At 52.5% G+C, this 20,189-nt stretch overlaps 4 protein-coding genes across 4 annotated transcripts; 2 read left to right on the top strand and 2 right to left on the bottom strand.

Moving 5' to 3' along the window:
* Positions 1–1,375: 1,375 nt before the first annotated feature.
* Positions 1,376–1,606, bottom strand: HD553DRAFT_272645 (HSF-type DNA-binding-domain-containing protein; the record flags this gene model as incomplete). The annotated part of the gene is made up of 2 exons (XM_046177774.1): positions 1,376–1,448; positions 1,512–1,606. The coding sequence occupies 2 exons, from the start codon at positions 1,604–1,606 to the stop codon at positions 1,376–1,378; spliced, it is 168 nt and encodes a 55-aa protein (XP_046036404.1).
* Positions 1,607–10,121: 8,515 nt separating this feature from the next.
* Positions 10,122–12,661, top strand: HD553DRAFT_312415 (2,4-dienoyl-CoA reductase). The gene is made up of 9 exons (XM_046180097.1): positions 10,122–10,369; positions 10,493–10,647; positions 10,789–10,804; positions 10,893–10,953; positions 11,113–11,206; positions 11,327–11,440; positions 11,583–11,675; positions 11,926–11,993; positions 12,386–12,661. The coding sequence occupies exons 1-9, from the start codon at positions 10,200–10,202 to the stop codon at positions 12,488–12,490; spliced, it is 876 nt and encodes a 291-aa protein (XP_046036403.1). The 5' UTR covers positions 10,122–10,199; the 3' UTR covers positions 12,491–12,661.
* Positions 12,662–13,382, top strand: HD553DRAFT_312409 (uncharacterized protein). The gene is made up of 2 exons (XM_046180096.1): positions 12,662–12,897; positions 12,977–13,382. Exons 1-2 carry the CDS (start codon positions 12,855–12,857, stop codon positions 13,135–13,137), a joined length of 204 nt encoding a protein of 67 aa, XP_046036402.1. The 5' UTR covers positions 12,662–12,854; the 3' UTR covers positions 13,138–13,382.
* Positions 13,383–16,884, bottom strand: HD553DRAFT_312405 (thiamine diphosphate-binding protein). The gene is made up of 18 exons (XM_046180095.1): positions 16,532–16,884; positions 16,311–16,431; positions 15,925–16,211; positions 15,774–15,851; positions 15,516–15,696; positions 15,433–15,445; positions 15,218–15,349; positions 15,116–15,149; positions 14,830–15,054; positions 14,752–14,767; positions 14,599–14,691; positions 14,495–14,535; positions 14,361–14,421; positions 14,206–14,296; positions 14,041–14,143; positions 13,852–13,967; positions 13,736–13,775; positions 13,383–13,647 (listed from the first exon to the last, which is right to left on the bottom strand). The coding sequence occupies exons 1-18, from the start codon at positions 16,841–16,843 to the stop codon at positions 13,483–13,485; spliced, it is 2,109 nt and encodes a 702-aa protein (XP_046036401.1). The 5' UTR covers positions 16,844–16,884; the 3' UTR covers positions 13,383–13,482.
* Positions 16,885–20,189: the final 3,305 nt, after the last annotated feature.

Below are 20,189 nucleotides of genomic sequence, written 5' to 3'. Positions count from 1 at the left end.
AGGAGGAAGGGTGTCAGGGTTGACGGCCCAAGCATTGGCTAGAGACGGGTAGTTGGCGGTCCGGATGCCTCGTCCTGATCATAACACGTAAAGATGGTTTAGCATACCGATAAGACCAACGAGACGCCTCGAAACATGCTATAGGCTTACCGTCGTTAGACAAAGGTGCGGTGGACGCAGCGGCGGCAAGACTGTCTTGCAGAGCATGAGCGTGCGCCGTGATGCTCTCGACCCTGGCCAAGCTCTCCGAGACCCGCTTCTCCCTCTCGCTGACCTTGTCCTGGAGCCGCTCGATACCCTGTCGTAGCCGAGAAGCTGCATGGAAGAGCATAGTAAGCACGCTGCCATTAAAGTCATACTGATTTCGCATGGTTAAGCTGGACTGGACTGACCTTGTTCATCCGGAAGCGTCTGGTTGGCCTCGATGCTGACTGCCAAGCTATCAAGTATGACTCCCGTCTCCTGCCTGATCTCCTCGGTATTCTGTTTCAAAGCCTCTTGTTCCTGGGCCAGATGGCTCGCTTGAGAACTGATCGATCCCGCCTGTCGAGCCAGGGCGTGTACGTTGGCTCGATCGGGTTCGTACCCGGATATCGACTGGTAGACCGGTGGATCTCCTATAGGTTGGAGCACGGGGTATTGGGAGACGGCCGAAGCGCTCGAAAGGGGTGGACCATAGTATTGCGACGCGGCGGACGAGTTGGGGAGGCGGTACGTGTCGTACATATTGCCCGAACCTGGTGCATAAGAGGTGTACCGGGGAAAGGTCGGTTGGTAGGACGAGGGGAGACTTCGACCCCCTGGATCGATGGGGTATGGTGGAGCGCTATGGAGCGCATAGCCTTGTATGCGAGGAGGCTCGACCGGATGACTGTATCGAATCGCTTCGTAACGAGGGATCGACTCCGAATGGTTTGACAACGCTGGGCTGGTCGTCGACGGTCTCTTCACCACAGAGTGCGACTTGCCGCCAGCATACTCCGTGAGGTGTCCCTCATGCTGAGCGTGGCCGCCGTCCTGTCCGTCCTGACGAGCAGCCGCCTCTGCTTCCATCTGCAACCTGAGCTGATTGGTCTGCTTTACCGAGCGTCGCTTGATCGAGGCGATTCCTTCCGGATCGTCTCGTCGGAACGTGGCGTGCCGAAACTCCCAGGCCATAGGTAAAGCCGAGGGCGAGGTCAAGGTCAAGAAAACGTCGTTGACCTGCTGTGAGGGAGAAAAGAAACAATGTTTGATCGATGTCAGCATGTTATATGAAGTCGACAGCACCTCGGTCGAAATTCAAAGGCTCACTTTGCTGAAGCTGTCATTGAGGAAACGGCACAAACGCAATCAGCGAGAACCAAGCAGGAACGCTAAGCGATCAGACCGCTACTCACCCATACATGTTCAACTGCCTCACGAAGCTGTGCCAGTTGTTGTGCTTGAAAAATTGCGGCAGTACCATCCTGCGGATACCGAAAAGTCAACGATCGTGGGCCGTCGCGCTTGCCGTACGCGCTGCGACTCACCTTGAAAAATCTGTCGGGTTCGTGCAGATGAACCCGGCACCGTCCTGCGACCACTTCAACAACCCCGACCTCTTGATCGCCGGATCTTGTAACATGTTGTACAGCTTGGTAACGAATACCGGCTGACTCTTTCCTGCCGACGCCGAACCCGAAGACTTCCTCTTGCCCTTCTCTGGCCCGACGCCTCCCGCGCTTGTGGCGCTTGCTCCCCTTGCGGCGCTGCTAGACACCTTGGTCGTCGATGAGGACGGTTCCGCCGACCAGCCCGTTTCGGCTTCTCCATCCGCCCCGTAAGTAGGAAAAGGTCGGTACGAGGAGGACTCGGAACGATATACTGGTGAAGCGAGGGAAGACGTTTCTGACGAGAATTTGCGGGTCCTTTCGTCCATCGTTTCCGCTGGCATTGTGGGTCGTCGACTGGGTGCACCAGGACCTGAGCTAGGAGGCAGGTAGGACCTATACATTCCTGCCCCCGAGCTGGAACCTTGCGGTGCCACCTGACCTGACCCTGAAGCAGGGTATGCCATGGACGTCCCAACAAGTGCGTACCCGCTCACATCCGCCAGACTGCCCGGTTGCGTCATAGCACCGTCAGAGTAAGCCGACGTGTAGCTCGGTCTACCCCCTGGGACCCCAAAATGACTCTGTCCGGAGTGCTGCTGGTAAGATTGCGATTGAGGAAGTACCATGGGCGAAAATTGCCCGCTGTATCCCGTCCCTGGCGCTGTCGCCGTACCCGTAGAGTGATACCCGCCTCCTCCGGTGAGCGGACTCGGCAAGGTATACTGCGATTGATACCTCTCGCCAAAGCCGACAGCATTCTGATCTTGCACGGACCCGTAAGCCTGTCCATGTTGCGACCCAGGTCCAGATCCGTATGCTGGAGAATCGTGCGGCATAGGTTGGTTCAGATGTGGGATATGCGAAGGATAAGCCGCGGATCCGGGCGGTTGTGAACCTGGGTAGGCGAACGTGTCAGGAGGAGGCAGTCCGTTCGGATGCTGCTGTTGATGTTGTTGCTGCTGTTGTTGTTGTTGAAGCTGAAGAGGATCGCCGTCTTCGCGTTTGACCAGGCCGGGCGATCGACCCCATCCATTGATACCACCACCTCCAGCGCTACTCGTTTTCGGAGCCTGTAAAGCCATGTCACCCGGACCTGGCTCGTATCCATCCCCTTGATGACGCTGCTCCTGTTCCCGACCCTGGTTCGAACCCTGATGCTGATGCTGACGTCCGTCCAGTCCGACACCCACGTTCGCGGTCATCGGCATCGGCATCGGCATCGGTAAGCCCACCTGTACCTGCATACCGGTAACTTGGCTCTGATCATGATTTTGATTGGAGTCGGTACCGAGGTCATAATGCAGCCGAGGACGCTTCTTCAACGGTTGGTCGTATATCGGATCATGTGAAGGGTGGAATGTAGGGGTGTGTTGTAGGTGATGTAAATTCGGTAACGTATGTTGTTGCTGCTGAGTAAGCGAATGGTATTGTTGTTGTTGCTGCTGCTGCTGCTGCTGAAGCTGACCGGATCCGTGTAGACCCCCCGTTTCGAGCCTCAGCGACGGCGTTCGTCCACCTCCACTGACTTGCCTCAACGACGGTGTCGAGGCCGAGGTCGGATAAGGCAGCGGGGTGGGATGGACGGAGAACGACGGGTCTGTTCATTCATGACCAGGGAGGAATGAAGACAAGGATTCGATTCGTTGATCAGCAACAGTAGATGAGCGATTCGAACAAGATGACGAATGACGCAACGAAGAAACGAAACAAGTCACTCACTGTTGATATCAAACGTCATCCCCGCAGCTGATCCCAATCCCGAAGCCTGCGGCAACGAAGACGATAGCGGTGGAGGTGGTGGTGGCGGTAGTAAAGGCGGTGACAGACCCGTCCCGAGGTTCAACGGAGCCGGTCGATAAGGTTGTACGGGAGTGACGACGTTCACACTACTATGACTATGATCGATACCCGCTTGTAAGATGCTGGACATTTAGCCTCGTGGCGTCGACGTGAAGCGTGACTTGAAGGGATCGACGAGTTTCTCCGGATTATTTTTTTTCGTGATCCCGAAGGTGTCCCGCTTGAGGATGGTCGAGCAACGAGGAGATGGTCCGTCGGACGTCGAGTTTTATCAGCTGAGCTCAGCTCTGGTTCCCAGATGTGGTAGCAAACGTGAGCAAAAACAGGAGGTTCGCGTTGCGGTGTTGTTGTTGTTGATAAGCTCGCTGACGTTGATGTGATGTGATGGTATCGGTTGCGAATAATGGGGATGTCGTTCACAGGCATGTGGCGAGATCTGAAGTTGACGAGATTGACTTAAGATCTTGACGGTGACGTCGACGTCGATGGGAATATGTTCGTGTGTCTTCCCGAAAGCCAAATCCTAAAAAGGAAACGTCGAGGTCGAGAAGTATAAGTATTTTTCGATTGGGATGATTCGATGATCCGACGATGTTGATGTTGATGTCGACGTGCCCTCGCCCCCGTGCCCCGTGGGTGGATCTCGGGTCGATCAAAGAAGATGCGACAATGGAAAATTTTAGACTTTTCTATCTCCTCGTGTCACCTTGCTCCTCGTCGGTCCGTGCGCCGACTGCGATCGATCGAAAGGAGGGTACAAGGTGGATCCCTCTTCCTCGCCGTTGCGCTGCGGTTGTCGTCTGATGGATACGCACTATGAAACAACCGCGATCACGGGGTCGGGTCGAGTCGCGCGGAGGGGTAGCACGATAACCGGCACAGCGATCCAGCGACTAGCGGCAGTCTTCCCCTTCTACCGTATGACTCTGAGACACCCGAGCTTTTCGCCTTTCGATCGCGGATGGTCGCCCAAAGGACCCCTCGGGCAGCCGTCTCGATACGTTTCAGGAAGCCCCAGGTCGTCGATAGCCGAACGGCAACGTGGCCGAGGGTCTCGGTATCTGATCTCTGACGTGATGGCACGATCCAAAGGAAGTTTCGACAGGTGGATCGTTCTGATGAATCTGATGGGGATGATGAAATCGACGCTGGCGATGATAGAGTTTTGAGATGAAACCGTGATTGATGATCGTTTCATCAGCCAACGCGACCCGCGACGAGTCTCACGTCCACGCATCGACACTCACCCCTGATGACCGCGGCGATGGACTGCAATGATCCTGCACCAGCTCCTCAACTCCGATAGATCTCTGGTAGCCGTTTGAAACGCAGACCTGCGTCAAGCTGACCAAACGCTCCCTTGTCCCCTCTCTGGTTCGCTGATCCGCGGAGCGTTGGTCGTTCTGGTAGATCGCCGTCCAGCTTCCTATCCCGCCTAGGATAATAATCGGAACCTCGCACGACTACGATCCAAGGGTCGTCCGTCTCCCTCGACGTTGATCCGCTTGGACCTTCGTCTACTCGACTCGAATCGACTCGAACAGGTCTCGAGCTCCTTCCTCCTCCAATTTCAAACGCCGAGCGAGCGAGGAGGATGACGGCAAGACCGAGCGAATATCCGAAGCGACGAGCGAGAAGCGGAACGACCGGGATGCCAGACTAGCAACTGGGTATGTCCTATCTCGTGACCTCCTTGTTGAATGTTGAATAGGACGGAATTTGGATCAAACGCTATCCTATGCGAATCGCAGCTATCGTAGTCCTCTGGTATGTTATCGATTCGGTACCTAGAAATGAACGCCGAAATGTGTAGTGCGTGTGCGTGTGTTTGGTTCGGGAACTTCGGTGAATGGCGACTTGTACGTCTTTTGATGTCGCTCTTATCGCCAAGCTGCCATCGACATTCAATCCCCGTAAAATGGCGGCTTGTAACCTCTATAATGGGCGTTTCGTCGAAATCGTATGCGCGGAAGATCCTCTTTCCTCCTCCGCAGTCCTGAACGTTAATAAATAGAGGCAAGGCGAGGTTTGGTGTGGTCACGAGATGAGTGCACCGAGAACCTTGAACCTTGAGAGATTTCGGCACAGTCTGGGTGTGTGTGAGGAAGTATTCTTTCCGGACCTGAGAGCAGGAGGAGAGAGGGAGAGAAGGCGAGGGAAGCAGATCTCAAGGCAGGGCGGGCCGGGGTCGTGACCGAGCTGAGGAGGGAGATCCCGTGTCTGGTGTGTTGATCAGGCAGAGCCAAGTTGAATAATCCAATCCTTCACAAGTCGTCGAGAACGAGGCGTATCGACCATGATCATGTCATATGACGAGCCATGCTATAAGTACGACCCTTTCGCCCGGACAAATGTTTAGGGCGAGATGAGGTGAAAAAAAACGCATGGTCTTCCTGGATGAACCAGGTGGGTTTGGTATGGGTGTCGAAAGTATCGGAGTTGGGCACTACCTCTCGATCACATTCTGACGAACGATGAGAGGGTGAGAGGGAGAGGGAGGGGTATTGCCTCCCTCGAGCTTTACTGTGCTCGCATGCCAGCCCGTGCATGGTGACAACCCCGAATTCCAGAGCTCAAAGTGGTAGGCTTTGCCTCGGTACTGGCTTGATACGCAGGGATCGCCCTCGTATCGGTGTCGATGTCGGAGAGAGAGGGTGTGGGTGGGTGTGGGGACGGTATCTATTTTCCCGAGCGAGCGCAAAAAAGGGCGGGGTGGGTGTCGATCCCTTTCTCGGGACGGGGGTAGGATCTGCACTGTACAAGTACTGTGCTGCAGCGGGGCAGGAAAAGGAGAGGAATTCGACAGGCTCGGAGGGAATAACATGAATATTCTCTCGCCCTCGCCCCCCTGACCGAGTCTTGTGTCTGACGTAAGTACAACGTGGAGTCGTCGATCACCCGCGCGAGCGATCTTTGAGTGACCCGACCCGACCTCTTCCTAGCGAGCTTCCGAGGGGTGCTTTTATTTATGAAAGAGCTTGTCTCACATGTGAGGTGCGAAGCTGTCGAGGACCCCCAAAGTAACGAGACAGGAATAGGCAACCTGGCTGTGGAGTCGCGGAGCTGATAATCCAGCTTTCCTCGCTCAATGGTGTCTGGAAGAGCGTGACAGATACATGACCGTGCAGCCCGTCGAGATTCGGGGGAGGAGTTGAGATGACGAGGCGAGGTGTGATCTCGGAACGGGAACACTTTCACGCCATCTCGCTTGGACCAATCAAAGCCACGCGAATCGAATGTTCTATCTCGCGTGCGGGACGTCCAAGCGAGATTTGCGGGAGAAAAGCTTGTTCGATGATCACGCGAGCAACGGATCGACGGTATCGGGTCATAACCGGATCGATGTTGTACACTTGCTGTCAACTTGCGAGTCGAATGTGGCAACGACGGGGACGAGCTGTCGACTATCGATCTCAGTCCTGCACGATCATAACACAGGGACCTTCCTACCGCCGAGCGTCCGCAGTCGCTCGATCACCATCGCGTCGCAGTCACCCCATTTCTTATATCCGACCTCTGCGCTATTCTATCGAGACAGCGATCGACACACGACGAACACGATACGCAACAAGCGCGCTCCAATCTGTTTGACTTTGACTTTTTAGCTCGCGTCGATCACTCTTTTTCGTGGGTCTCGTGGTTATGATACGATGATGCGTGGCGGGGAGGTTGCTGTTTTCGGAGCAATAGATGGCTATTTGGATTCGATGTGACATTTTGGTTGCGGGGGTTGCTGGCCCCGTTTCCAGAGATCCGTGGGATCGACCGAGCAAGCGCGTATCATGTCTTTGTGGCATGAGTTGTGAAGCGTAGGTACGTTACATGTGTGTCGATCGCTGCGAGCACTAACATGACAGGATATGAACGGGGATGGATACCTCAAAATAGGATCGACGACTCCGCAGATATCCCGTCTAGCTGGCCTGTCCATGCGGTGCCAACCTCGACGACGAAGGCTCGATACGTTTCCGCTAGCAAATTCAGTGTATGGATGTCGATGTCGAGGGGGTTGCCGATTGCATTGCAGGACGATTTTGCCCCGACTTCCCTTACAGTGTACAATCGATGCGGTCGCGAAGCCAGATTCGAGATCCGTCAAAGTCCGGCGTTACGTCTCTCGCTATTCGAGAACGCCCATTTCGATGATTCATGGCGTTCCAAGTTTCCATGTGTATCCACGAGTTTAACCGGAGATCAAGTCATTCTATAAGTCGAACCTTAATCTACCAGTTGACGCCCTCCAGACTTTGTACGATGCTGGAATATTCCATCCAGTGCTAAAGCAAGCCCCGATCATTATCATTTCGGAGAATAGACCCTTCTCGGAGCAGCTTGGAGCGGATCCAGAAGGATAACTCTGTTTCCAGGTCCGCGCCCACCTACACTATCGTCGGATTACTGCCCTGAGTCATTTGACGGTCGCGTCGCATCCAGACGGGTTGAATCGAGAAGCCAGAGCGGTTCGTCCATATCATCCGCCATGCAAGTCTCTTGCGATCGTCTGACTTGATGACGGACGTGTGTATCCTTGGTCATTCCGGGCGAAGGGTTCAAGGATGCAGTGTCAACTTATTCTTTGGTAACATTGCGGTTATGTACATCCCGGTTATCGTACACGATCGACATGAAATCGATAACGGAGGGGCTCTCCGCATCTGCCACGAGCGCGGTCCAAGCGGCTTGCTTTTCAGAGAGAGACGGCACTATCTCGCCAACCTCCATCTTCTGTCATCCACAGTCCTGCTAGAGCGAGTAAGACCCTTGACGAACGGTGACTGCATGTCCAGGTAGTTATGATTTGAGACCTTGAAACCCGCCCAATATTAAGGACAAGAACCAATGTGACAACTCACATCGGTAGCTGGCTGTCTATCCTTGAGCTCTTTTTTTCACCCCGTCCACGGTTTTCATCTTGATCTCGGTCTGTCCGGTGAGTATGGAACATCCTTGGTGGTCGTAATGACAGGAGTTGCAATGTATGGTATCGCTGTTGTATGGTTTGTGGCATAGGATCGGGTCGTGTTGTGGTGTCAGCTTAGGATGAAAAAGTCTGAGGAGGACGAGCAAACTCTTACGCAAATTTATTGTTGACCATGAAGCAGATCTTTTGGTTCTGGATACACCTTTTGCACCGATGATCACCCTGTTGAGGAATCCAACGACAAAAGAAGAAGAACCATCCAGATTCGACGATTCGCCTCCGAGGCTCGAAGGCGCTCTAAATCATTAGCCTCGAAAGACGGGTGGCGATAATGTCAATCTGGCTCGCATGAGTCCTGATGCTGTCGGAGATTCTCAGTGAAGTTCATGGTTCACCTGGATAAGTAATCAGTGATGGGGGGTAGAAGGTGAAAAGTAAATTGGTGATCAATTGCTTCGCGTCCCGGCAGATCATCGTGAAGCATCTTTGTTTCAGTTGTTTTACGTATCATGTACTTGTACTCGATTCTCGCGCTTTCAGCGTCGCTAGGAGGTAAGAAAAGATCTGGGTTTCAAAAGGACCAGAACAGCCGGTCGTCAGATCGGCCCTCATGGCTGTGTGAGGACAAGAAAGCGATATCGTAAAACAATTTAGTATCAGTATGAGATATCGCCGGCGTGAAACTGCAGCATCGATACTGATACTCGCGCCGCCTTTCCTTACTGTACTAATATGTCACTTTGACGATCCTGTACATATATCATACGCCTGACGTCCGAACGCATAACCATCTGAATGCGAGAGTCAAATGAACGGACAAGTGGGTGCACAAGCACAAGTATAGCAAGGACAAGCAAGCACCAGAGTGAAACATGGCGGCCAAGATTCCCAAGGTGATCCGGACAGTGATCACCGTGAACAAGTCAAGTCATTGGATATCAAGAATAACAAAATGGGCGCCTTAATCGATCTCAAGCTCAAGCTCAGACTGAGTAAGTTTTTTAACTCACCTGCCAAGCCTCCACCCTCCCTTCCTCCTCTACCACCTTGTTGAGACGTTTACGCTTTGATCAGGAAACGGTTGATCTCCGGCGCGACCCACAAATCAATAATGATTCTGGCTCTAGTCAAGAATCAGTCCAATTCGAGTGGGATCTGTGCGCTCCCCCGATCGCTTCATACAAGCAGAATCCACCGCCCTAACTTTGGTCATCACCATGACTCGCGATACTAATGCTATACCAGAACCACCCGAATTGGGTGGTATGGGCATTCAGGAAAGCGAGCACGGCTGCAGCGCGAGACAGAAAGAGCACTGTCTTTAAGTGCGTCCGCGGTACGTTCGTGTTCACTTTCGGCAGCGAGGTGTGCACTCCTCTCGTCTGCTCGTGCTGGTGCCAACCTGAATATGATCCTTAGAGCGATCGTCCACCGCGATGGAGATCTCCGCTGCGCTTGTGCAGCACTACCAAACTCCCTGAACACCGTGCGTTATACTTTGGAACGGCGTCTGGACGACTTGCTACTCGATGACAAAACATAGGGACACGACTCTTTGGCTCGAGAATGGGAGCCGGCCTGCAGCCAGGTCATCGCTCTGATCATGGACACAAGTCCAAATCTCGTCACGATTCATCTTCTGATATCAAACGCGTCGCTGATATGAAACCGACGATCACGTGACTCTTCGATGAGGATACCCGGTTACTTGCTCCGAGGATGAGGTAACCGGATTTGCTTCCGATGCGACCTGTTGACCCTCGGTCACCATCTACTAGTATACCTCGTCATGACCTCGACCTTGACAACCTCAAGTCGACTGGTCTTCTTTGCAAAGCGTCCCAATCTCTACAGCTCAGAACTTTGACCTGAAGCCACTTTACACAACGTAAACACCTCGAATCATGGCCCAACGATACATCCAACCCGCCGCTCCTCCCAGCGAACAGACCTTTCAAAAGGACCTCTTCGTAGGCAAAGTCGTCCTCTCCACCGGAGGTCGGAGCGGGATCGTGAACAAGATGATCAGGATGATGATGAAGCACGGAGCGGATAGTGTGATCATCGGTCGAAAGTGAGCCTTCGTGGGCACCACACATACAATCTCGCCATATCCTAAGCTCTACTGAACACACCGCGACCTCTTCGTCCTAACCTCAATCAACCTCGTCTGTCATCCTTTACTACGAGAGAACAGTGGACCAGAGAACGCCAAAGCCGCGCAACAACTATCTACCGAGACCGGCCGGACCTGTCTTCCCGTCCAAGCTGACGTTCGTAAACCAGAGGATCTAAAGGCGGCAGCGAAAGCTTGTATGGACAAGTTTGGGAGGTTGGATTTCGTCATCTGCGGTAAGTCGAGACCTCCCCACTCTCCCATCACTCTCCCCTTTCATTTGAAGTTCGGTTTCAGGGGTCCTTTGTTCAACCTCATGCGTCGCACATGTATCTATAATGCTCACAAGTACAACGATACCTTTGACATTCTTCTAGGTGCCGCTGGCAACTTGTAAGCCCCCCTACTGCACTTCCCATTCACTGCACTTCCCATTCAGTCCGAGATAGGTTTAATCGAACCCCGCTCTCCTCTATCGCAGCTTGGCACCCATAAGCGGTCTTTCCGAGAACGCGTTCAAGACCGTCATCGATATCGACCTGGTACGTCAACTTACGTTCTCCTGCCCTCTCTCTCCCTCTTCCTCTCCCACCCCTCTTCCTGTAAAGAGGGGCGTGTTTCGCTTGCGTGCGTTGTTTCTGGGATGGACTTTCAGCTGATATCGATATCGATATCGCCCTCGTCGTGGTTCTCTTATACAGCTCGGAACGTACAATACCATCAAGGCTACTATTCCTTACGTGAGACAGTCTAGGGGGTCTTATATCCACATCTCTGCTACTTTGCATTACCGAGGTCAGCCCCCCCCCTCCCCCCTTTTACCCCTTTGTCGCCGCCTTGTCGTTCCTTCCAAGCTGGAAGCTAGAACCGCCTATCTGATGCAATACCTGTCGGACCCGATGATTTCCCCCTCAGGTCTGCCTTATCAAGCCCACGTCTCAGCAGCCAAGGCCGGGGTGGACGCTCTCTCCCAGGTCCTCGCTGTCGAAGAAGGTCCGCATGGTGTGAGGAGCAACGTGATCGCTCCCGGTAAGTCCAGGTCGACGTTAGAACGCTACCACCGCAGCGACAGACAGAATGTCTATCGATCGATGCCTTGCTATCGATATCGACATTGAGCTGATCTTATCTTCTCTCTTTGATTATATCGTCGTCGCTGGATGATGAATAGGTCCTATCGGAGGAACCCCAGGGATGGAAAGACTCTCACCTAAAGGGGATAAGAGTATCGAGGCGGTCCCACTCGGTCGAATGGGGGATGGCGGTAAGTCCAGTTCTAGCTCTAGCGTCCTTCTTTCCTCTTTCCATCTCTTTCCCGAATAGTATTCCCTCTTTCGAGTGGGATTGCTCGTATTTTTCGGCGTCTTCACTGACATCGAACGCCCTTCTTTCGTTTTTTTGCGCAACCATAACCTGATGGTGAGAAATATTTTGGTCCGATGATCTTATGCCAACCGGATCTGGGAACTTGGGGAATTTCTTTCTTTGGGATGTGGCTGTGATGCTCGCCGCAGACGAGATCGCGACGATGGGCATGTTCCTCTTCTCCCAGGCGGCGACCTGGATTACCGGTCAAATCTTCGTAAGTAGCAACATGTTTCATGCTGGTCGTTCTTTCCTTGTTTCGTTCGGGGTATAACGGGTAGACTGGATTGAGGGCACGATACACGGTACACGGTACACGGTATTGACACCGTACGAGCGATGACACTGGCGCGAAAATAGGCGCAGTCTATATGAGAGCGAAGTGCCGCAATCGGCAATCAAGCTACGGTCTGCTACGGTCAACTACGAAAAGCACAGCTCGGCCGTCTAGCGTATACCGGACTGTATCGTCACAGCTCCGGCTCCGCAGTATCGTCCCCGTTCCCAGTTCCTGGTCGTCTGGTTCTTTCTCGGCTCCGCAGCCGCAGTCGCGCTGATCCTTCTCGCCTCGGCTCTCGGTACTTTTTCTTCTTCCTCCTGCGAACACAGGTCGTCGATGGCGGAGAACACCACGTCAGGTTGCCCGCCCTTGCTTACCCGGAGAGCGTCTTGGATCCTGCCAAAGTTAAGTCGCTCATCGCGGCCAGACTATGAGTTTCAACTCTGATCTGTACAGGGTATTTTGGGAAGAGTTTGAGATGTATACGAGTTAGCGGCTGTGTAGTCATGAATATGCGCAAGATTGACTATGACTGCGGAAGCAGAAGCAGCCGACGTCGCTCGTATGCCAAGCGATCAGTCGCAGCTCGGCAATAGATGACGAAGCTATCGGGGCTGAGTGAAATCTTTGTGACAACCGGACTAGATCCCATGTCAGACTGCGTCTTATCTACCGGCTGGAGGTATATATACAGGTCCTAGGTCGAGGAGGGTCGGAGAAGTGGAGCGACGCCGAATAAAGCAACCATCTCCAACCACTAAAATCGATATCGCTTCCATCGTCTTATAATCGCCCATCATGGTCAAATCATCTTCCGGAGACATGCTTCTTTACGTCCTAGGTAAGCCTATGTTCGACACCTGAAGCACTGAACAGAATCCTATAGGGCTGAACTCCCCGATTGCGCCAATTGCTACTAGCCATCTTGTTGCCGCCCGTCCCCGTATTCTTGAAAGCCGGCTGCGGAGGCCAGCTACTGATCAACATCCTTCTCTGCTGTCTCGCCTGGATCCCGGGTATCATCCACGCCTGGTGGGTCATCGGAAAACACACTACCCCGGCTCGATCCGCTCGATACTAGACGGCTCGAACGTTCGGCGGTCCACACCGCTGCGTCATCACACCAGCTACACCAGCTCGGAACCCGCCTCGCAAGGATGCATATGTGGACCTGTTCTAATCACCAGCAACCTCTTGACGGCCAGCTCCCTCTCGACCACCGTCCCGCTCATGGTCGCGCATTCTCCTGCCGCTGGACAGCTTTTCAGCCCCGAACTATAATAATAACATTGTATCCAACCGAATCATGCATGCCGATCATACAAATGTCTCACCGGATCATACAGACTTGATCGCACCATAAACACACCATCACAGAAAAACGACCTTCGAACAAGCAGAACTGTAGCTAGAACTCCATCTATAACTAGAACGCCATCCCCCTAGGTTCCGGCGTAAAAGGCCCGATAGGTCGTTCTTTTCTCAAAGCGCTGACTGGCGTACTGGGTCGAGAAGGTATACGGGTCGAGATCGAGACGGGCGTCATAGGGCGGGAAGGGATCTTGACTTTGACCCTGTCTGGGACGTTGAACTGACGCATGCGAAGGGAAAACCATCGGCGTTTGATCAATCAAGGATTCGAGAAGGGGTAAGTGATACTTCAGCATAATTCGACTTACTCCTCCTTGTAGCAACTTGAGCGCTCTCGGAGCGTCTCCTCTGTGAGTGCAACAGATGTGGTCAGCGATCAGCGTTTCCGTCCATTACAAGCGTTATCTACATCAGGGAAACTTACTGTGGCAAACAGAACTCGATCATCCTAAACTTTCCCGGAGTGTGGAACTCGGGATCTTGCAACAAAGTGTCCAATTCTTGTTGAGTCTTGACCTTGTGCGTTACGCAAAACTCGTCCTGGTATTACCGATCGTAATCGTAAGCTACTGTATGGCGCGATGATACTGGTTAGTCGATCGTGCCAACTCACATAAAGTGGACCGGCCAGCGCGCGGATCATCAGATGATGGTCGTAAGTCTGAATATCGTTATACTTGGCAGTAGGTCCATGAATCTGTCGCTCGATCTCGTACCTAGACCAGCGGTCTTGTCAGTACTCAATTGAAATCCGAGTTGATAAGATGATGCGACGTACCCGTTATTGTTGTTGATAAAGAAATAGACTGGGAGGCGGTTGCGAATGATACTGCCGATCTCCTGTAGGGTCATCTGCAACGCGCCGTCACCTGTCGATTAAGATCTTATCAGCGCGTCCCTCTTTGATATCTCAGCGGATCCGGCTGGACTTGCCGATGAAGACGATAGTGCGAGGCGGGTTCCCGGTGTGATCAGGTGTCTCTCGGGCCGCCAACTACGATAGCAAGCGGTAACGTTTCTCATTCAATCGCCAGCGCTTATTAAAGAATTCGTTTGACTGGACGTACTGCGCCGCCCAATACAGCACCCCCGCTCCATCCGATACTCGCTAGAGTCAGAAATTTCAATCAGCCAGACGGATGAGACGTGAACAAGCGTAATATAGGCTCACCCCATAAATGTTGGAAATGCACTCTGGCGCGCGTGGGAAGAGTGACATTGACGATCCCCATCGAGCTGGTTCCTACGTCACTGAAGATGACGTCTACAAGTGATATGAAGGCCATCAATTACAGTTCAGTTTTTCGAATCTCGACATGCTCACCATCATCACGGAAGAACTGGAGCAATCGATAAAGTTCAGCGCAGATTCAGCCCCGCCCAGAAACATCTCGGCGCTCACCTTTTCCATCCTCCCCCAAAACTTCTCATGATCGAGTTTATCGTTCCCGACGTTCATCCCGAGTTCTTCCATCGCAGAACGGGGTTCGAACATGATTTTCTCATCCCATGCGTTCGGTCTTGTCTTCCTCGCCAACACTGTCAATCGGGGCATGAGGACAGCCATCCCGATGCTCTTGTACGTCTCGCCTTCGAAGACGGTATCATCCAAGTTGATTGATACGGTCTATGTAGTTGAAACACGTTCAGCCGCGATCTCTCCATTCATAAACGCTTCGATTGCTCACATCGAACGGAAGTTTCGCAGTGAACATTCCCGTACTATTCATTACGATGCATGTCATCAGCATACCTGCTATCTCCTCGACCCCGTGACTTGATCGACTCACTTCAGGTCGCTATCCATCCGGCCGACGATCAAACACATGTCCGCGGTCTCTACTTCCATTTTGGCCGCCTGATCTGTGGTCTTTCCAGAATAGATCCCACCGTACAATCGGGTCTGTTCGTCTAACATCGCTCTGGAAGGGTAGCGCCGGGTGGGGTGAGTATCAATACCAAGGCACAAGACGTTGACGAAGCTAAATTGAGACGGAAGACTCACTTGGCAAGATTGGCTACGAAAACGTATTACACGCCTATCAGAATCTCCCTCTTGGAACATCCCCAAAACGGAACTGTACTCACTCCCGAAATACCTAACTCCCAAAGCGCCACACAACCCCCTCATCTCCTCCCCGAAGCCGAACCTCTGCGCATAAAAGTCCCCGATCATCACAGGCCTGTTGACCGACCTGATCTTGTCGACGATCTTGTTCGCTAATTCGTCGGCTGTTTGGTTTTCCACGTCACTGCTGGCGGGCTCTCCCTGCTTCAATACAGAACATGGCTAATCGGTATGAGTGGGGTAGTTCGCGGAATAGGGTACGATGAACGAGGACATACGAGTGGGGTGTACAGAGACCGACTGGAGACTTTACGAGAAACGAGATCCTGAGGTAATCCGAGGTATACTGGTCGACGCTAAAAAGCGCGTTCAAGGAACATGTTGATCAGTCATCCCGATCTGGCGGCCTTCCCGGATCGCTGTACTAACCTCGGCAATAGCAACCCTCATAACCCTATCAACAGTCTCCGTCCACCCCTCCTCCTCAAATCCCTCCGAACCAAGCCCGATCACTCCCACAGAGCTTGCTCCCCCGACAGCTTTACTCATCCCAACGAAAACCCCCAAGTCCCCATCCCCGAGTGTATGATGTAACAACTTCCCTTGCTTGAACGCTTGGGTCGCTGGGAGTCCGACTAGGTGCAGACATGGGATTCGCTCGGATTGCATTCCGCAGATCGGGTTATAAGTCGAGGTCTCGCCTACTCCATAGGTTGCTGTTGAAAGACGAGCGGGGTGGAAGGTTTAGTAGCGAATCGAAAAGACTTGGCTGTGGCGTCCATAAGCGAAAGAACAGAAGGGAACTCCCGACTTACTGACAAGCACCCCCAAGCCGCCCTTCACCCGTGCGTACCCGTCAACTGCGTACCCAGCTCCCAGTTCACTAGCCGTGCCGACCCATTCGATCTGGGGGTCTTCCTCGATATAATCCAAGAACTAGAATCATAACGGGACGAAAAACAAACATCAGCAAACGGAGTAGAAGAACATGAACACGCCACTCGAAAAAAAAAATAGGTCTGGCATGGAGACTTACGCCCAAATTGAAGTCCCCAGGAACTCCGAAGACGTGCCCAACCCCGGCTTGTTTCCATCGTTCGACGATAAAAGTACCCAGGTCGATCTCTTCTGGGTAATTGAGACGCATCGTCGATCTTGATTTCGAGCTAGTGGCAATCGTAGGAGAGGCTGGCAAGGAAGATGAAGGTAGGGGAAAGGCGGTGTTCGGTAAGAGGTCGAGAGGGAGTGGCGAGTTGTACATGGTATAAATGTCAGGTATAGATTGCAGGGTATATTGTCTGTAGGTATATGTTTGCGATCCGCTTGCCCGATATATGGTAACCCCCATCGAGTGGGCTGTGGGCTAACCATCTGCTTATAGCTTATATATTGTGTGCCCAGAGTGTACGCATGCGCTCACTTTCGGGATTTCGATGGTCAGCTGCCACAACGTCGAACGGTGAAACGTAAACACGCGCAGCCCCCGCGCTAGGTTTCGTCGGTCACGTCTCGGACCACCCGACGACGCGACCGCCCGATCACCCGATCAGCCGGACATTTGTCTTCGGACTCGGAAGGATATACCATGTGCTGCAACTACGCAACTACGGAATCACGCAAGTACGTAAATGCTCAGCTTTGCTCTCGAATCAGCACGGATACAGCTGATGTGCACAGTATCTGCCGAGCACGATGTCTGACAGTCGATTTTGTTGCCGCGCGTCGGGAATGACGGGACTGCGATCACGAACATCGTGTTTGCTCTCGCTCAAGTCTTACGGACTCGTGAAGTAGCATTGTCGCATCACATCTACCGGCTACCGACCGTCTTACAAGAGGAATCATAGGCTGTACAACTTTCAACTGCACCACAGGAGTGTAAAGGCTCTGAGGGTCACGTGACTAAGCGAACGAGACCAAGAGCGCGTGGGACGCCTTCCGAATACAGTAGTAATGGCGCGATAGGTGGCAATGCAATATAGAGCAGGTTACAAGCGGAGACCATGTGCAGTATGTGAGAAATCAACGGCCCCAAGCATAAATCTCTATCTGGAAACACGCATCATATCCAAGCCTGATAAGTGTTTGTGAACACCCCGGAGATCAGAGACTGGAAATTGACGCTGCTGTCCTGTCTGAGATTCAGGATTTCCTGGTCACACTCGTCGATCCGAGCAGAGAACCTCCTGCTGGCCTTGCTGACGTCTTTCGTCACAGAATTTACTTTCACCGGCACCTCATAGGATCTGGATTGAGCCTTTTTTCACCAAAATGGCCACCAATGATTCTCTGGTGAAATCTGTCGAATCCGTGCTTCCACCAGTCGTCAAACCGGCTAAGAACTCGAGGTAAGACATTGTCACAAACAATGCCGAATCCGAATAAGCCGTCTCTTAGTTACTATCATAGTGGGTATTCTCCGACGCGCTTCTGTGCCGCATGACATGCCGGTCGTCGACGCCTCGTCCGCTTAATCGCTCTTCAATGCGAACCTCTATTAAAAGCAGGAATGTTCAATATCTCTCTCGATCACGTGGCGTTGGGTCGTATCGAGTGGCGCGCAATCATGCGATCAAAGGAAAGACATGCCCTTTCCACAAATTGCTCTCGATCGGGAGAAGCTATATAAGCGTACACCGGTTTCTGAAAGGAGATTCAGGCCAGTCTCGGTATCTTCTACGATTAAACGATCCAAGCCACTAGCATAATGTCTTCTACGTTCGACAGATCCGCAGCTGATAATAGCACCGATCGAGTACGGTCGACCCACGCTGAAACATTGCACAGCACTGTGGCCATCCCCAGCGTTGACCCCAGCAGCACCCCATCTCCAGAACCTCCTAAGTTGTACGAAGTGCTGGTCGACTGGGTGATCACGCTGGATCTCGATGCGATGAGGTTCGAGGGTATGAATTTGCGAAAACCAGGTTCATGTCCCAACGGGATAACATATATTGAGGCATGGGAAAAATATGAGGATCGTACTTGTCCGCCCACTGAACGCTTCGAGCTGATCCGACACCTGGTTCGAATCAACGCGACCATTCAAGCGGACGTCAAAGCCAACAAAATCACACGCTTTCTCGTCAGAGCAGGTATAGAAGCGATGATCCAGGATGATGGGGAGCACATGTGGGCCGCCATCTCGAAGTACGGTATGCAAAAATATGGGCTGCAGAGTCCCGTATCTTTCTCCATGTGGATCGGATTCATTCCCGGATCGCCCATGTATAGATGGAATTGGGTTTGATAAGCGCATCGTGTCATGGACAATGCACTTCCGGCGCGGCCAACATCCCGAAGGAAGTCTATGCTGAACGTCCCGATGCGCGTGACCGAGTCTTCGACCTCGCTCGATGAGCAGGGCCTGCAATGTCTGTAAACGAGTATATCTCATCCTTGTCGCAATGATTATGAAAGATTTCTGTGCAAAGTATAACAATCGCACAAGTTCTCGACTTGCCATTTCCGATACAGAGGCGCAAGTATCCGCTCTACGTGGCTCAAGGCACGATAGTGTACTATTTGGTAGGCCGGGATCATCAGACGCCGCACGAATATCGCAACATCCAACCATGCAGGCGGTGAGATTTTAGGGGCCCAGTAATGGAAGGATTTGATGCATCAAGCGAAGAAGACTATCAATGACGAAAGGATTGCTCGCTGTATCGAAGCGTATTTTGCGGTGAAGGAGAAGAAAAGGAAGAAACCGACAAGCTTGACCAGACCCGATCCAAAGTCTGCCTCTGTTCGCTTGCCATAAACCAACCGGACTGTCAAGATCCATGGTTGATGTACGTGGTAGTACCGTTGCGGACTTTCGTGTGTCCCGTGGCTGTTGAGTTCGAAGTGATGTGGTAAGGTGTCATGCTATGAAAGGAATGGCACATCAGACCATTTGTTCTGAAGTCCCTCTCGATCAAGATCGAAGCGTGGTAGTATCGGCCGAATCCCAGTTTGCGGCCGGGTGAGCCGTCAGCCAATATGCCAGCAAAGAGTAAATGCACTTGGTTCTGCATTGATGATGGCACGGTGGCAATCTTTGTCCAAGTGAGTAACAGCTCGGGTTCTGACCTTTTTCCCAGCTTGCAGAATTTAGTTTCACACTTCTGGATCTTTCCTCAGCTCTGGAAACCCAAGACTTGATGTAGACTATCGCTAACATAGAAAGCAGCAAAGATGCTGTTGGACCTCATCATCTCTCTCCACTGCATCAAGTCCCCTGGTCCTAGCTTGCCGTCTGCCTCCCTCAGCAAATACCCCATCATGACATAGTCAAAGACTGCGTGATGAAATGAAGAGAGACGAAAGAGGAATGTGAAAGTTGCTTCATTAGTGACCAACTGCTCTAATCCAATCTGCCTGCTGTCCGCGCCAGAGATCCCTCACGCCTCTCCCAATATCCGTGTCCGACAATACGCTTCAGGTTTTCAGCAATCTGAACGATTCAAAATATCTCGATGGCTCGATTCGATCCTCCACGATGGGTACCGGTACCGATGCTTACAGTACGAACACTCCCATGGTAGCCTTTCCTATGCGCCTGTACGGAAACCCGATCCACAGCTGGCAATGGGCATGATCCAAGCTCCGGCAAAATATGTTATCCATGTCTTTCCATTTCATGTTCATTTTCCGATTATCCCACAACGTCTCCTCATCTGACTTCTGCTCTCCATCCTCCCTGCCGACAA

The sequence above is a fragment of the Filobasidium floriforme genome (assembly GCF_021052385.1).
Source record: "Filobasidium floriforme strain CBS 6241 chromosome Unknown HD553scaffold_12, whole genome shotgun sequence".
In the NCBI taxonomy this organism is placed as follows: Eukaryota; Fungi; Basidiomycota; class Tremellomycetes; order Filobasidiales; family Filobasidiaceae; genus Filobasidium; species Filobasidium floriforme.
Note: the sequence above shows the minus strand (reverse complement) of the source record. Positions and strands in the feature narration are given on the sequence as shown.

Excerpts from the sequence above, each read along its gene's own strand:
- HD553DRAFT_312409 (XM_046180096.1), top strand. The coding sequence starts at position 12,855 with ATGGTCAAATCATCTTCCGGAGACATGCTTCTTTACGTCCTAG. Across the intron at positions 12,898-12,976 it reads CATGCTTCTTTACGTCCTAG|CCATCTTGTTGCCGCCCGTC; the intron begins GTAAGCCTATGT and ends AATTGCTACTAG.
- HD553DRAFT_312405 (XM_046180095.1), bottom strand. The coding sequence starts at position 16,843 with ATGGGGGTTACCATATATCGGGCAAGCGGATCGCAAACATATACCTAC. Across the intron at positions 15,150-15,217 it reads CGGATGGATAGCGACCTGAA|TACGGGAATGTTCACTGCGA; the intron begins GTGAGTCGATCA and ends CGTAATGAATAG. Across the intron at positions 13,968-14,040 it reads CGCTGGCCGGTCCACTTTAT|GACGAGTTTTGCGTAACGCA; the intron begins GTGAGTTGGCAC and ends CGGTAATACCAG.
- HD553DRAFT_312415 (XM_046180097.1), top strand. The coding sequence starts at position 10,200 with ATGGCCCAACGATACATCCAACCCGCCGCTCCTCCCAGCGAACAGACC. Across the intron at positions 10,370-10,492 it reads AGTGTGATCATCGGTCGAAA|TGGACCAGAGAACGCCAAAG; the intron begins GTGAGCCTTCGT and ends ACGAGAGAACAG. Across the intron at positions 11,441-11,582 it reads GAGCAACGTGATCGCTCCCG|GTCCTATCGGAGGAACCCCA; the intron begins GTAAGTCCAGGT and ends GATGATGAATAG.